At 43.3% G+C, this 17670-nt stretch overlaps 1 protein-coding gene across 4 annotated transcripts in view; it reads right to left on the reverse strand.

Annotated features, from left to right (window-relative positions):
• The window catches only part of plppr2a (phospholipid phosphatase related 2a), a 54044-nt gene that overhangs the window by 4447 nt on the left and 31927 nt on the right, over positions 1–17670 (reverse strand). For all 4 annotated transcript variants that reach the window (XM_030090219.1, XM_030090221.1, XM_030090222.1 and 1 more), the window contains one exon: positions 191–311. In XM_030090219.1, coding sequence (XP_029946079.1) covers positions 191–311 — 121 coding nt within the window. The remainder of the gene's footprint in view (positions 1–190; positions 312–17670) is intronic.

Raw genomic sequence — 17670 nt, forward strand, 5'->3', positions numbered from 1 at the left:
ACTCTGGAGTGTAGCGGGTCACGTTCCTACAACTCAACCTCCTCCTTTCATGGCGTTTACATCTTTTTTTTTCTCCCCCGCTCGCCGTCCCTCACTTTACCAGATCAAATTGCACACGAGTGACAGAAAAGTGCCGCTTCACGAGCCCGTACGGAGCGGAGGCTGCGTAATGTGGAAACAGCGAGCTCACCCAGGAAGCGAATTATGCGCCTCAGCAGGGGGTTGAAGTAGCAGCAGTCTGCCGTGACGATGGTCTTCTCCTGGGTTCCCTCTGCCTTCGTGAAGAAGGCGCACAGCTCTCCAAGAAGGATCTGCACACACAAAGAAACACACAAAAAGCTGCTTTTTTTAAAAGTGTTTCCGAAAACTGAGTGGAACAGTGTCGCCTCGAGTCACAGGGGATGGAGGAAAATGCTCCTAAACATGAGTCATAATGCACCATAAACGCTTTAGTCACACGGTCATGGTATCCTCTTCGATACTTTACACTTAACACACTGGAAATCAGAAGTCCTGCATTCGATAACTACCAATGTGATTCAAGCTTTTGGAGGATGGCTCATCTGACACTTTCTGACAACTCCCGGTTCACACCAATGATAAAAACACAAGTAAGAAGAATAACGGTTCACGGAGTTCTATTTAGCAACAGAAATCACTTCAGTAATCAGTTACAGCTCATAAGATGGAGGCAATTAACAAATCTGATTACCTTCCAGCTCTGACATTAACAAGCGCCACATAAAAGATCTCGATGCTGTTGCAGCTCAGACTCCCGCATAACCTTACACCTCAAACACCGGCCGCTGGAGCAGAACCAATTACAGGCATTCATAACGATCTCATTATCGAGCGCGACCCGTTGGGCTGTGGTCACTGCAGGCCGGCCGAGTGATGTGATCAAAAATAGCAGCCGCGGTTGCTGGGCGCTCGTGGCTTGATTGCTGCTTTTGTGGCGAGGCTTGCAGCAGAGACTGGGGTCAGGTGACTGTGCTCAATTCATTCCCAGTGAGTCTGAACAGTGGTGCCTCTCCAGACTGATGATCCCTTAATGGGCTGCAACTGTGAGTCGTCTGTATGAGAGCCTGCAGCACTCGAAGCCGCTACTAAAAGCTAGCTCTCCCCGCGAATTGGTGCTTCATCTTAAATCATCCCCGTAATTTGCATGCTCTGCTGCGACCAGAGAGGGGCCCACTTTAATACTGACTGTGGTCTACGGACCCATCAACCTTGCTCTTCCTCTTTCACTCTATTTTCGCCCAGGAGTGGCATTATCTGCTCTCCGGAGGATTTAATGAAAGCTCCGCCGACGGTCAGAAAGAGAGGGGGAGCGATGAAAGACGAGAAATGATTACAATGATCACATTTCAGTCCAGTATCAAGCTCCGAAGCACTTCCAAGCAGGTCCGGCCAAGTCAAACGAGTTAATAGCATGCGGGAGGCCGGCCAGTGCGGCCGTGCTGTGAAGTGCATGCCCAGCCAAGTGATTTCTTCCATTAGAGGAACACAGCCCTGCTGGGTCTTCCATGGAAACCCTCTGAACACTAATATGAGCACGAAATCAAAGCTGGGGGGGTTTATCAGTGGCTCCAAACTGGAGATGTTCGGGGGAACGTCACAGCGTGGACGAGCATTTGGGGGCCATTAAAAAGGAGCAGGTAGCAGATCTTTTTGGGAACTCATTTATGAATCACAACCCCGCTAGTTTCTTTTGGTTCAATATTCATGATAGGATGCCTCACTGAGTCTTTCAGAAGAGCATTCCTGCATCCTCCAGCAGCTTCATTTCCCCAGTTTTCATCCTGTGACTATCGTTTAATGTATCTTTTAAAGAGCTAAATAGTTCCTCGTTTACCATCGCTGGAGAATCTTTGCATCAAGTTCCCTCTTTTCCCCCTGTGAACTGGTGTTAAACGTCTGATGACTCACTCTGCGCTCCAAGGCGATTGCTAATTCCGCGAGCGGAGCGAAGTTCAACGTGTCCCCCCTGCTGTGTGATGACCCACTGGCTCATTGCTCCAAAAGCATTGCTGGCATTGGACATGGGACCGAGATGACGAGGGGACGCTACACTGCCCCGATGGTTACTGACGCCACTCCTCTGTTGGTCCATTTCCTGTTGGTCCACTTCCAACCACTTCCAGTTCAACTCGGAATATTTCCCCTTTGAGTGGAGAATTCTAAATCAGACCAAACTGTGTGGCTTGACTTAACATGACTAGATTCAAAATATTAAAATACAAGAATAATTGATGATGCAGAAGAATAATATATTTCTGTTTGCTTGGTTGAGGGTGGAGAAGTGAATTATGGAGGGCGGAGAGATTTGTTTGAAGAGAAGTCAAGGAGAATATCAATTCAATTTTTGATCAATTGTTAAATAGAGATCTGAAATTAATCAGATTATTTATTTTTTGAATTTTTAAGTTTGTAAAAGGAACTGATGGACCATAATAAACGGGAGAGTGAACCGTGGATATACATTAAAGCCAAACGAAAGAATCCAACTGACCGACGCTCCGGCGATAGTATCATGCTAAAGTGTTGCAGCTTTCCTGAAAACATTCACATCCTTATTGATCCTGAAAGGACGCATCTCCAAGCCCTTTAATAAGGTCAACTGGACTTGGTCACATGTCTTAGAGCAGTGATTCCCTACCTGAGGGGGCGCGACCCCCCCCATGGCGAAGAACCAAACATTCATTCATGCCAACGGTTCAAGTCCAGCTGACCGGATTCATTTGCTTCAAGAAGCTTTCCTGCAGTGAAACATCTGTGGAAACCGCGCTAACTCCCGCCTCGCGTCAGCCGCGGAGCCGCCGCGTGCGACAGTAGGTGAGAGACAGTCTGCTGAAGGTGGAGAGGCGGTGAGGTGAGGGGGCAGCGCCGCCGGGACGAATCCCTCATGCGTGGACGGCATCCGCCTGAGTCACGCCGCACATTATTTCAACCAACATTTCTAAATGATCCGTCTCCGCCGCCGTCGTCTCCGCTCCTTCAGGGATTCACTCTTAAATGTGACGGGGCTGTCACCGCGGCTCAGACAAGATGGGATTATAATTCCTTGAAATTAAACTGCTCGTCAAGTTCCCATACTGACAACGCAGAAGCAGCACAATGCCTGAAAAACAAACAAACAGATAAACCCAGAGTCGTTTGGATACACAAGACTCACAGAGCAAAAAAAAAAAAAAAAAAAAGAGAGAGGATTTGTTTTACATGCATCATTCAGAGGGAGAACAAGAGGGACGAGTAAAGGAATGAAACATTAATACGGACATGAGACGTGATTAAGTGTATGTGTCTGCTGGAGCTGCGCACCAAGCCGGAGGATTCTGCTCTCTGTGTTGTAAGTAATCAGATCTCGATTTGTGTCAGTGGGTATTAGTCAGACGTGAGCGTGCATTCAGGCCGGCCCCCTTTTATGAATATGTGTCTTTTGGAAGACAATGAAACGGGGATGTTTCACTCAGCGAGGGGAGATGAATGGGGAGGACTGTGGAGACGACAGAGGAGCCGTGGGACTGACGAGAACAAGAGGAGAGCAGGGAGGATAGCTGGAACCGAATTAAAGGGAAGCTGAGGAAACACCATTTCAGATAAATACATTCTATTAGTTTACCAGTGCATGAAAGCACACTATTACTGCTCCAAATTTCCACGCTTCATCGGATTTCTGACATGATTTCTGTACCATTGTTGGAAGTAACACCTCATATAGTGACACTCTGCTGTAATCTGGTTTTGGAAACAATGTGCTGCTGACTGCTTTCTCTGCCAGCTAATTAAAATTTCATTAACGCCCCATTTAAACAACTATAGTTCAAGTGAAAATGCAACATCTTTTTTTTTTTTTTTTAAATTTTTGTTCCAGAAAAGTTTTGTATTTAAACAGAAACATCTTGAAAATGATGTGGTTTTCAAGCTGGGCCACTAGTTGGTGCTGTTGGTTGTTTTTCTAATGAAACTACAAACGCCTGCAGAAAACAATACACTATTAATGCTAACAATGGGAGTAAACAGACGACCAAGTTGGATTGTTAATGTGATGACTGTGAACTCTAAAACAACCCAGTCCGGGAGAATATGGAGCATTTCTGTTACTGTCCGAACACCCGGACACGTGCAGAAGAACTATTTCCTGCGGGCATCGTGTGCATGTATCGTAGCAACGTCTCAGAGTCAGAGCATGAGAATCCAAGCACAGTTGTTGTGTAAATACTCTCCAAATGCAATGATCGTTTTCCATTTCAACTTGAGAATATCTGAGCAATGACTGTGAGTAACCAGATTTTTACACCCATAAAGGTGCACAGACTTCATAAACATCTTCAGGGGTTACAAGCAGGATGACCACGGACCACCACACGTTTTCCACGCTGATGTCGACTCTGCAGTGACTTGTGTGTTAGAGGAGGAGCGACTGGACATTCTGGACATCAGTCAGGCGACAGGCACATTTTTTGCCGTCCATCACTGCTCCGAATGCTTTTTGCACCGTTCTCCAGATGGTTTCTGACCCTCCTCCACTCTGATGTGTCCAAGTGTTTCTGAATTTGTTTAGTTTTTTTTTTTTTTTTTTGTCCCTGCCGATTTCAGCTTCTCCAGTGATTTTCAGGTTGATTTTCAAAAAGAGACTCCATCATTTCCTTCTGGATGATTCTCTCGTGTTCATTGATTGAAGAACTTCATCTGGAACTATAGATTTCTGACTGTTTCACACATTTGTCCCTAAATTGTTGAGGGAATTCATCATTCCCTCAATGTTTTCAATGATTTCAGAACCAGAGGCAGCAGAGCATCCCAGCATCGCCATACAGTCTCTGCACCAAACCCCGGCTCCTTAGTGTTCAAAAAAGAGTGTATCACTGCCATCTAAAGTTTTCTACCAACCGTCTCATTCTCCAGAAGTAAAGACAGCTAAACAATCCAAAAACAGAATGTACCCAGAGTCTCAACCCACAAACCCCTTTGAAGCTCATTGAGGAATTTCTCCCACAGTCTTCACTCCGTTACCGACTTCTCAGCTGATAAAAATACCACAATAATCCCATGAGTGCCCAGTATAAAGAGTCAGTTGCATAATCTATGCAGTGAAGGCATGAAACATGCCATCTGCTTGATCATTTCTGGTCTTCTTCCTAATAATTTAAAAAGAATAACGAAATAAACTTGATGCAGAGGCATTTCATCTTCTTTATTCTGCTGTTCATTAAACATTTGGGCAGCATTTATCATCCACAGGAAGAGGTGTGTGTTTGCTTGAAGACACATTCAGGAAGATTCAAGAAAATCCACCAGCATACATTAGATATGAGATCATCGCTGTTTATCTCTCTGATACAATACAACACACACACACACACACACACACACACACACACTACAAGAAGCTCCTTTCATTGAATAAAAGAAAACGCAGAAACGCTCACAGATGATCTGGCAACATGACAAAGAGCTGCAGCTCAGCTTATCCAGTCGTCACCAGGTGAAGACAAACACACAATCAGGCGCAGGTGACACACATCAGGACAGGGCTCGGCAATCAGACACGAGGAGGCGAAATCAAGGAGCCGCAAACAAGACAGCAGGAGGACTCCAAAATGAAACAGGACAGAACATGTGGACCGTGAGAGCAACTTTTGACGATCATAATCAAAAGGCTTCAGTCTGAAAGTGAAAGAGGAGGTTTGGCTTCAGTTTTACTCAGAAATACTTCAGTATGTTAAATGCTGAATTTCAGGCGGCGTTCAGCTGATCAAACGTACTAAAGTGAGGTTCATTGTGTACTTTGCTGTCAAATTTAAATCAGAGGAACTCCAAATGAAAGAACAAGTCAACAACTCTGGATTCAGTTTTTGCACAAAACTTCTAACTGGAAGAAAATTGATCCATCCCAGAAAAAAAAAAAAGGCAAAATCTCTTCTGGAGCCTGAACGCCCCAAAAAGTTTTAATTGTTTTATATTTTGGTTTTATAAGGTAAAAGCTGCAGAGATTAATTGAACATCTTCAGCATTAAACACTTGAAAATGAAGCAAAATGATAAAACTCTGCACGGTGCAAAATGCCACAGACTTCAGCAACTTTTAAATTCCAATCTGGCGGATTAAGATTCTAATTAAATATTTCAGAGAGCTATAACTTTTCCATAGGTTGTTTTAAATATTTTTTTTCCCTTTCTCAGACCAGTCCATTCATCTTACTTTAAATTTCTTTTGTGTCGACAAAGAAACTTGTTCAAAAAAAAAAAAATCACGGGAGAATTTTTTTTTTTTTCACAGATTATTATAGAGACCAAAATCAATTGAAAGTGGAATGAAGATAAAATGAAAGAACGGCCAATTCACATGAACTGAAAATAGGATAAGTAACAAAATGAACACAATTTCATCTTGTTGGGAAAATGAAATTACTTCAAAGATCAAATTGAGTTTTTTTTTTTCTCTCTCTCTTTTCTTTGGGGAGTTTTGATGATAAGTGTTCCTGTTCGCCAAAAGTCTTTGGACATGATTTCTCAAAACTAAGTCGCAAGACACATAATTAAGTAGATTATTTAGCGGGAAACCTTTTGTCTGGAGAAATTCGGCCTCAGCCTCACGAAAGCGCGCAGCGGCGACTGAACGCAGGCCGCCTCACACGGCGCGCAGCTCCGCGGCCATAAGACCGAACGTTTCTGACAAGATTGAGAAACTTGTTCATGTGTAAAGTACAAAGCGACGCCGGGCCGTCAGTAGCATCCCATTAACTGTCGTCATGTAAAGAGTGACCTCCATCTCTGCAGCGCAGCATGCACGTGAGGTTCGGCCCGACGGATGATACCGAAGACACTGCACCTGTCTGAGCACATCACCGTCGCCTCCACCTTTACTCTGAGTGATTCTCACCGTTCTGTGATACACAGGGAGGACGATGAGAAGGAGGCGCGGCGCTTTCAGAAAAATGGCGCCACGTGACTGAAGGTGATTGCGTTCATCACGTCAGAGGTGTGAAGTAACACTTGATTAAATAAAAATAGGTTGCGAGAAGCACCAGATTATAGAGCGTCTTATGAATACAGTCAGTCATCAGACTGATTCCAGCTGATTCGTCACCTCAGATAAACACTTCAACACTTTGCACAAACCTTACCGAGTGTCCAAAAATAGAATAATACGCTCACGAACAACTGCATTCAAACAGGACCACGTCCTTCCTCCAATGAGCGCAGTCTGATTACACATCGTAACTTTCAACCTGTTCGTGCTATCATATTGTTTTATTTAGTAAATCTTCCAGAAGCCTCTTCGTCACCCCTGCAGCATCGCTAATCCCTCGCTCTCTTCAAGCTCTCCTTTCCTCTCCTAGATTCCTCTCTTTTGTTGTACACTGAAGGATAAGTAGGTTATGTATTATTTGTCTTTCTGCTTGTATTTTTTCTTTTAATCCAATTGTATTTTATAATCCGTTTTCCCTGCTGTTATATCCTGAGCACGATGCCTCAATAGCTGTGTTTTTCGTTGTCCTTGTGTACTTTTCTTTTACAAATAGCTGTAATCACCTATTATCAAACACTGGATCCAAGCCTTGAACCACAGTCTCTCCTGCAGCATGTTCCACATGGTATCTTTCAATTAAAACGTCATGCTTATACAAGAAAGGACACATGAAAATATTCGGTAACACTTTACTTGAAGCCCCCCTGCATAACACATTATAAGTACATTCATAAAGCATTATAATGCCATTATAACATGTGTAGCTGTAGTTATAAACATTCATAGATAATCACAATGCCAGGACCAAACCCTAACCCTAACCCTAACCCTAACCCTAACCTTAATCCTATGCTGTATACTGCTGTATAGTGAGTTATAAAGCATTGTGATCATGTATTAGTGTTTATAACTACTTATAATGTGTTATAAAGAGGGGCTTCAAGTAAAGTGTTACCAAATATTCCTTTAATCTAAAGATAGAGATTTTTTGTTTGTTTGTTTAAAAAAAAGATGTGAACAAGACAAGAGCCTGAGCGACACAGTGCCAACACACATTGACTTGTGACTTTTGGATGCCTGTAGTTGTGTGTGTTTCCTCCTTGGCCCGGTAATGAACTGTCGACCTGCCAGAGATTTACTACGTCTTCACCTCTCTGATCTGGATCAAGCAGTTCACCCCGTGCTTATTTCTACAAAACAAATCGTATTTATAAAAAGAGTAATATTCCATTAGAAATCTATCAACCGCAGGTGAAGCGGCGGCTTTGAACAACCTCCAGCTCCGACGCCGTTCAATTCCCATTTATTGTGTTTCCTCGCTTTGTCTCATCACAGGACTCATGCCTCGTCGCACTTTAATGTCTTTCATCTCTTCCTTAATAATTTTCTGCAGGGAACCACTGCGAGCGAGAATCGAACACCGCTGCAACACACACACACACACACACACACACACACACACACACACACACACACACACACACACAGAGACCAGAATCACGTGAAAAGCCGTATGAATGGGGGTGGCGAGTCGGGATGCGCCCCCGTGGTGAATGCAGATTGGGCACCGGCGTTTCTGTCAGAGATCTCCGAGGCACCGAGTGAAGCATGGCAGTCCACCAGCCAGGCAGGACCCCTGAGGTGCCCCTGCTCTCTGCCTGAGTGAAAAATGGATCAAAGCTAAGAAGCAGAAATGACAACCACTGTTCAGTCTAATCTCATTTCACAGGAACGGGGCGACTTCAGCCGAATCCACTAGATAGGCAACAGGAAGGCATAAACCCTATCTCGCTCGCTCTGTTCGCTGCATAGCCAATCAGGCTGATGCAATAACCGCCCCGGGCCGCAAAAGGGAAAATTGTACATGGAGCAAGAAGCGCAACTGTGAGCTCGACTAACAGAGAGACAGTGGAAGACAGAAAGCTGTTGGAGGCGGCGGCGGAGAGAGGAGAAGGTGACAGAAGGCAAATGGAGATTGTTGATGATGTGAGGATCAAATTCATATGTTGATGCAATCCTTCGCCGGCTCGGCCGGGGTGATTATCATCCTGAGCTGTTATTGTGTCCCAGGCAGACTGTGGTAAATCTTCCTGTCTGTATGGATATCAGCACCTCAGAGAGATGGAACAGATAGAGCCTCTTTAATGTTGCCGAGAGGAAAACAACAGCAGCCTCTTCTTTCCACGAACAGAATCCCCATCAGTTTGCGTGACGGAGCCACTTTTCACACGTATCTCCTCTCCGTCCTCTTCAATATTACCATCTTTGCCCTGCACTGTCATCATCTCGCCTCGTACACGACGCGTTCCCTCCATTTTCCTGCCTTCGCCAGACCAGGCGACAGAAGTGCGGAGAGCAGAAGTCAGAGAAGGCTACACCCAGACGCATATGCTCCGGTGGCAGCCAGTGTCACAGCGTCGAGGCCCCCCCCTCCTCCCACCACGGAGCCCACCCTGCCATCTGTCTCATTAACCTGGGCGAGCAGAGACGGTGTGCTTTAAGGTCTGAGTCTCCATCTGAAAGAGGAGACACGATGAGGAATAAAGAAATGGTGTGTGTCCAAGAAAAGATTTGCTCTTTTAATGGCAGATGTAAAGTGTGGCACATGGTTGAAAGGAATTTTTACTTTTTAAATCTATAAGATCATAAAAACAGATGGAATTTATAATTTTCTTTTGAATCAACACAAATCTATGCATTTTAACACTATTATTTGGGTGGATCAACAACAGAAGAGGTATTAGTTTGACAGTTTGGGATTCAGACAGATTGCTGCAGCTGTGTGACAAATAAACTGTAACTGGCAGTCTGATATCGAGTTGAATATTGCCACTGTCGTGTCTTCAGTTTCATCTACCAGCACTGGTGCTTGATGCTAGACCAATGGATGGACATGCAAGCGAGATGAAATTTACCACCTGGTGGTACAAAGTGGTATTACAAGGCTGAGCAGGCTACGGCTGATTGGTTAGTTTTCCAACAGTCTAAAAGGGAAAAAGCTCATTTTCTTATTCCATATGGTGATGATGTGTTATAGACATGAAACTGCAGGCTTCTCTACTCAAGGCAGCGAAACACAATCCCACTCTGGCGCGGAAACATGCCACAGTGTTTTATCCAATTCATACAATTGTTCAAGTATTTTAACACCATATTGTGGTGCAAACTGTTCATGCAACACCGGTCGTGTTGGGAGCAGTTTGCTTGCTAACTTCAATATTTGCCTTTGAAACAATACAAGCAACTAGATTAAAATGCAAGACAATAATGAATCTTACATAGCAATATCGTAAACAGTAGTAGAGTGAAAGACTTTCTGAATAATCATCATCTGTTCTGGGTTTGTCTTCATCGTCTCAGCTTCGGTCACACAAGGAATTAACAGATAGTAGAATGAAATCAAACAGAACTTTATGTTGTTACAGCTTCATGAGGATGAAAAACTATGTTCAACTGCACAAGCAATTGCGACTCTTGATGTCGACTGTGAAAAGCAGAAAGTAGGCAGACATTATTCACCTTTGTGCTCCGTCTCCCATCCGATCCAGAACAATGCTAAAAGATTAAAGGGGTTGTTTCAGGTTATGTAACATCCCAGTGAGAATGCTCTATATTTTATTTCAGTGAAATAAAGTTGATTGAGTCGTGAGAGTGAAGAGAGGGTATAAGCTGGGATACTGGACAGAGGCAGAACGGACGGGGGTCAAAATGTTTGACGGGTCAGATTTCACATAACCGTGCTTCACTCAGTGGATATGTAAACGTAAGTAAGTGCATTTTATTTATTTATGGAAAAAAAAAACTCACAAAGTGAGTGCTTTGTTGTGGAAACAATAAAACACAAAAGTAACAAGTTAGTTAAAAGTTAAAAGCCTTCCTGTATAAAGATGCATTCAGCTGGTTTTTAAGAGTCAACAGAGTTTCTGCTGCATAGAGACAGTGGAATGGCTCCTCCTCGCCCCAGCTTCGGACCCGTTGTCCTCAAATCTAGGGACGTAGAGTGAGGTTTCAGCAGGTCGGCGATATACTGAGGAGCCAGACCATGTTGTGCTCTAAAAGCGAGAAATAAAATTTGAAACTATATTCTAAAATTTACTGGCAACCAATGAAGAGAAGCCAGGATTGGAGTAATGTGGGACCTTCCTGTTAAGGTGTAGCAGCATTTTGTACAGTCTGAGCCGGTATGAAGAGAGATGTGACGGCCCGACGGAGTCAAAGACAGCAATGAAGAGGTCAGTGGGGAGAAATGAAGAGGACTTGAAGTTGGATTTAATTCGAGCAAATAGATCAGTGATGTCTTATGTAGTAACAGGAGCAAAAGGGGACCGGGTCTCAGAATTAGAGAGATTACAGGCATGTTGAGGACTTGAAGGGGAAACAGCTGACCTGATGGTAGCAGCTTTATTTACAAAAAAGAGCAAACACTCACGGGAGTCAGACTATATCAGGAATATCAAGGGAGACGATCTTCCTGACTGTCTCGAACAAGACTTTAGGATTTTTCTTTCTTGTAGTAATAAGATTATCTTAGTATAAAGTGCTTCGCTCTGGCATCCTTCAGCATGTCATCAAGGGAAGATATTGATTCTTTAAAGTGGCGCTCATGAACCTCTAGGATGGAGACGTTCCACTGGCGTTCCAATTCCTGACAATATCTCTTAAAATGACAGATACTTTCATTCGTCCAGGGATGGAAAGTTGAGCCATGGACCGAGTTTTAGTGCATTTACTGTTGAAAGATGAAACAAAAACGGTCAGCTTTAACTGTAGAGGTTGTGGTGTAAATGAGGCCTTGACGTGTTTTGCTCAGTCAGATGATGGGACATGTGGACCGGAGGGAGAGTCTTCCCACCAAACTGCACCCTGGAAGTTATTTGATGAAACATCTGGATCATCTGGATGAAGTGAACCTGCACAGTCCTCCCCTCTTTGCTGTCTTACATAAATCTAACCTGCGCTTGAATGCGGTGCAAACGTCACCTTGAATCCGACGAAATGAGTCAGAACAGAACATTGCTGAAAGGTGACATTTTTTCCTTTTCATTAAGTATTCATCTCCCCATGTGCCTTTTACCTCAGTTTGACTCCACTCAGATGAAATACTCCATCCCCTCCTCATGCGAGGCATCGGGCGGGATGTGGAACAGAGGGGTAGAATTTGGATATTTTCATGCGAGGTCTGCTTTCATTCGCGCTGCACGGCAACATACCGCGGAGCGAACAAGGTGAGAAGACCTGTCGGTACACAGCTGATGTGTTAATTGGCAGCTGCGATAAACATAGGTGCAAGGAACGGTCTGAAACTCAAGGAGCTTAAAGACGGTAAAAATAGGCGTTGACGAGAAAATAGACAACCCTGGAGAAGCCTGGAAGGTGGGAGGAATAAACACAAGGAGAGAATGTATTATTAATATATCACCATCAGACTGAGGTTGGTGGAAAACAGGCAATTTTCGCATGAGAATAAACACAGAAGGGCCTAAATTGCACAGGGCAGCAAGCGATGGCAATGAATAGAACATGAAGGCAAAAAAGGTCAGCGTGGATGAGATGTAGAGAAGTGAGGAACGGGGGAAAGAACACGCGACAGAGAGAAGGGGCAAGAGGCAAAAAAACACATCTGATCAAAGGAAGGATTTACACACAGCGGAGACGCATTTGCAACGCGCACACACACACACATACACACACACACACACTGTCAGAGCGGATCTATGCAAGATAAGTTAATCCACCCCAGGCCTAACTGGCTCACAAGCTCCATTAGGCAAACTTTCAGGCTGCCCTGAAAATGAACCAAACTCAGACGCATGTTTATGTGGAGCATCGTCAGCGTTACGGCCGATTCTGCCACAGCAGCTGCCCTGAGACAAAATCAGCAGACGAGTGTTTTACCAGAATAAATGGATTGATAAAAGGAGAAATGGATAACTAAACTACATCTTTAATTTTTTTTTTCTCTTGTCAATATGTTTGTAACACAAAGCTTCTGGGCTTAAAAGACATCTGTGGCAAGGCTTTCAGTTCTTTGTCTCCTAGTGATTCTAAGAATCAAAGTCTACAACACTGAGGACTGTTTTCTCTTAAATCCTAAAAATGAATCAGACGTTTCCAAAGCAAACCTATCACAGCATTTCTGTATGAGCGAGTACAGTTATTCTCGAAGAACTATAAACCGGATGACAGCTGGCGATTGAGGAAAAATGCGATGAGAAGTCAGCTCATATTTGTTATTTGCTGCAGTATTTCAGTACTTCTCATTAGTTAAGTTTGGGTTTCAGTGTGGACAGACGAGGAGTCTGGATTCGGGAAAGATCTGGCAGAACATTACAGATACGAGTCAGTCACGAAAAAAAGTAAGTAAAAAAAGAAAATAGAGTAGTTGAATAGAAGAAGAAATGTTTCACTGCAATCGACTGTATATCAGCAAGTTCCATTCTCACATATACAGCTTGGTGTCGTCTGCATAGAGCAGCTGACTGTGAGCCCACTCCAGTACCTGCAGCCGGTCTTGGTGATGATCTGACTGAGCGGGTTGAGGTTTACGCAGAGCAGCAGAGGTGACAGGACGTCAAACACGTGGCGCTGACTTCAGTTTTCTCTCGTGGAGAGAAGTCAGCTTCAGACAGACATTACAAATGTCTGGATGGAAGACTGGAACAGATGGTCTGATATTAGGCAAACATGTAGAGAGAGTGGCCACTATGGGGATTCCCACCACTCCAGAGAAAAGAAAGAGGGGGAGGGGCAGCAGAGGCTCCCTTGACTCAGAAAAAGTGATGAAAAAATTCACGTTTTTCCTTCAACAATAAATGTCCTTTTGAATATAAATGGCATAAAGTCCTACCTGATACGTAACTGTAATTTTATGTTTCTACATGAGTCTTTTATTGATAATATAACAGGAAAAAGGCACTACCTGGGTCTACTTTAGACAGGACTCATGCTGGAGGTTTAATTGGTGCACTCAACACTTTCAGCTGCTTTCACAGAAAACTGTTTACCGGCAAAACATGCTGTTTGTATTCTATGTACGACCTGGGTGTGGAAGGGAAAGTGAGGGTGTGAAATTCACTGGCAACGTTCTTTTTGAAGGCAGAGGCATTTCGCAGACATTTCATCCAAACATCACATGGTCACGGCAGATCCCGCTATTCAAACTGTCAGGAGGAGGGAGGGGAGAAAGGGGGAGGGGCAGGTCACCAAAAGTGAGACAGTCTGGAAACTCGGACGCCATCTTTAACAAGCATGTTTGAACTTATAGGAGCAATGTCAATAAAAGTAACTTAGAATAAGATGAAAATAATACTGTGAAGTACACCTGATAGAAGGTCCTTGCAGACTCTATATTTCACTCTGAGAAGATTATCTACTAATTTTTGTCATATATATATATATCAGTGGCGATTGCTCTAAGACTGCAAGGGAAGCTCAACTTCCCCTAAAATGTCAAAAAATAAGTGGTCCAATATTTACTGTTGTGTGAACATTTCATTGACTAAATATGCGCTACAACACGTTCATCTTTTGTTCAGAATCGGCTACTTATCTCAAGTAATTGACTCGGCTTTTTTCTCACTCCTCCTCGCAGCAGCACGGCACTTTAAACAGCCGGACGCTGAGCGTCCATGCGGAAGCTAGAGTGGGTTGTTCTGCTGCAGTGAAACTGGACGCTCATTGGATAAAATGCTGGGCTGGTCCCGCCCATGGACGCTCAGCGTCTCTGGGGGTCTATGGGGCAGTGGGCTGGCCTGGACGCTGAGCTTCTGTGTGGTGATTGGATGATCTGTGTGAAGCTTGATTGACAGCGAAATGAGCAAATCAGCGATCTTGAAGTAAAAAAAATGCACCAAAGTGCTTCTGAAGTTTTTCATTCTGTTGTTCTGAGTTGATTCAGAGGCTTTGCTGATCCCTGGAGACTTTGTGTTTGTGAAAAACGACTAGCGTTGTGTTTGGAGACTCGTTTCGGTCACTCTGTAGTTTCTGTCCTCGACTAGCAGCTGTGGAGCTTCTCCCCTTCTCTCACACAGCTCCAGCCTCCAGCAGCTCCAGCTGCTCGCTAGCTGCACACAACGGCAGACAATGTGAATGTTGTGGACCGGATTTTGGTGAAGCCATTTGATAGTCTTCCTTACGAAGAGAAAATTGGTGTTAAACTGCATAACAGATCAACTCCTAAGACTGAGCTGGTGCCGAAAGGTGGGGAAAAGTAACAGGTCCTTTCAGCTGTCCTGGTCTGACAAGGTGAGCTGCTGACTGGAAGCGCTGTCACCAATAAAATGTCCTGCTGGCCATGCCTCTGGATGAAACTATCTCAGGGAGGTGTTGTCTGGTCACAAGTGGGCTTTGAGGATCTGTCTAACTTTGATAGGGCGTACAAAAGGCATGAAAGCTAATAGAATTTACATACAAAAAACAGATTACACATATTACAATGTATGCTGAAAATGAGCTTCCCCTCTTTGGAAGACCAGCAGCCGCCACTGATATATATATATATATATATATATATATATATATATATATATATATATATATATATATATATATATATATATATATATATATATATATGATTTTGTTTTATTTCCTAAAGACTTTGTGAAACATCACAACTTAAAGTCTAGATTCGGGACGTCAGACACATTTTAGTTCAATGGTCAGAACCCTTTTAAGAGGGCCAGACTGGTAGAAAAAACAAGTGTCATGGTAACTTTAAAATTAAGACTTTTAAGTTTTTCTTTGCTGTGCTTCTGAGTATACATGATCAAAATGTCAATATTTTCTCAAAAATGAGCATTTCCTATTGAAAGTAATACAACCCCAATATAAGGCTAAATTTAATGATATCAGAATACAGTGAAATGTACTAAAAACTTCCAAAGCAGCATTTTCCATGTTTTACTATCTCATACTGACAGCACGACTTCAAAGGTAGTGCTCGTCTGTGAACTTGGTGATGAAGGAAACCTGGTTCAGTACTGTAAGAATTAAAAAAGTAAATCTTTTTTTCATCCTGTGATTGCTTTGTCACGAGTAACTTGTTGGAGAGTTATGATATCTCAGAAGCAGAAGGAAATCATGTACACATGCCATAAACTTGACAGACAGATGTGAAAGTGTCAGATCCCTCAGTTCCCTTGTGTGCCGGATTGACTCTCGCTGCTGAAACTTCCAGAAAGTGATTGATGGTTTTAATTAAACATTGTGGTCCTGCAGGGAGCAGACTGAAAAGCTAGACCGCCCCCTGTTGGGCTTGGAGGACCCTGGCAGTGACCCAAAAACGCTAGTGGCTATTTAACTTCAATGACTCAGAGGGTCTCCCTCTTTATGCCGTCTATCAAATCCACGATCTAATCTGTAATTAATCTCAACAACGTGAAGCTTTCTTGCCTTTGTAAGAGAGAAGGTAGTAAAAAATGTGCGAAGTACAGAGATAATGGCCTTAAATAAAACCCAAACTCCTTAATGAATCAAGCTTATACTGGTTTTTACTCTCTATGGTTAATATATAACCATAATGAAGGTCTTTATTTGCAGCTCCGGTGGACAAAGAGAGATAAAACTCCCTTTTGTAACCAGCAGTGAATGGCAAAAGCACCTTTACCTCGAACTGGCACTTTAGCAGGGAGTTACTGCAGTGATTTAGTTTGCGGCTGGTTACAGAAACACTGCGAGGCCTCTGTCGGCGCAGGTTAGGGCAGAGGAGCCGGTGTAAGCAATGTTCTCTGACCCGTTTCCACATCAGAGGTAATTTGCACTCCGTTTTAGGGCCGCTTTAAAGGTCTGCTTCTTTGAGATTAGGGAGGTTAGAATAGCATTGCAGACTTAAAAGAACATAAAAATTGACAATAATTAATAACGTCTTAATTACATATCAGCATTTAATACGAGATGAAACATTTTCTAAGTGAAACTGACTGCAGGGGCAGAATGAACATTCATTTTTCTCTAGTATACTGTGTGTCACCAGGTAATTTGAGAATAAGTGAACTGTATTTGTGGGAACTTGTCTATATTGGGCAGGTTTTCCAACAGACGGAGTAACAGTGTCTGATCGCTGCACATCTGGGTGTTTGGGAGAGACGAGCATGAGTGTAATTATATAATCCTGGTGCAGCATCTCAGTGGATTAAAGCATCGGCCTCGCCTCTACACCGACTTTGATGGATGACTGAATCAATAAATAGGCTTACATATGTTTAATCATCAAAGTCACGCTCACTGATTTGTGCTTTTCAAACGTCCAGTGTGGAGAAAACGATCACCTGTTCCTACGGCTATAAGTTTCAAACCAAAGACTTGAACTCCTCTGTTCCTTCCACCAGGCCAAGCAATGTGCTCCCATCTCTTCTAATACATTACACCCATTAACTGCTGCTGTTTTTGGATGTTTTCTGTCTGACGCATTCATTCAATGGGAACTTAAAGGAACTTTTTCAGATGCACTGAAAGTTCAAAAGAAACAAGTTCACAAGTTCATCTTTTAAACGGGCTCTGCCTTCTGGAATCTCCCTGCTTTGTTTCTGAGGGACTTTTGTGAACATATCAAAAAGACTTTTTTTGATACATGTGAATTGAGGAAAAATGCAAGAATAAATCAGATATTTACTGTAATTTAATTGCCTCTACTTGCACATCTTTGCAAGAAACTCCTTATTCATGTAGTTGCTTTGCCCAAAATGCATCAGCTTT

Source organism: Salarias fasciatus, chromosome 4 (genome assembly GCF_902148845.1).
Source record: "Salarias fasciatus chromosome 4, fSalaFa1.1, whole genome shotgun sequence".
NCBI lineage: Eukaryota > Metazoa > Chordata > Actinopteri > Blenniiformes > Blenniidae > Salarias > Salarias fasciatus.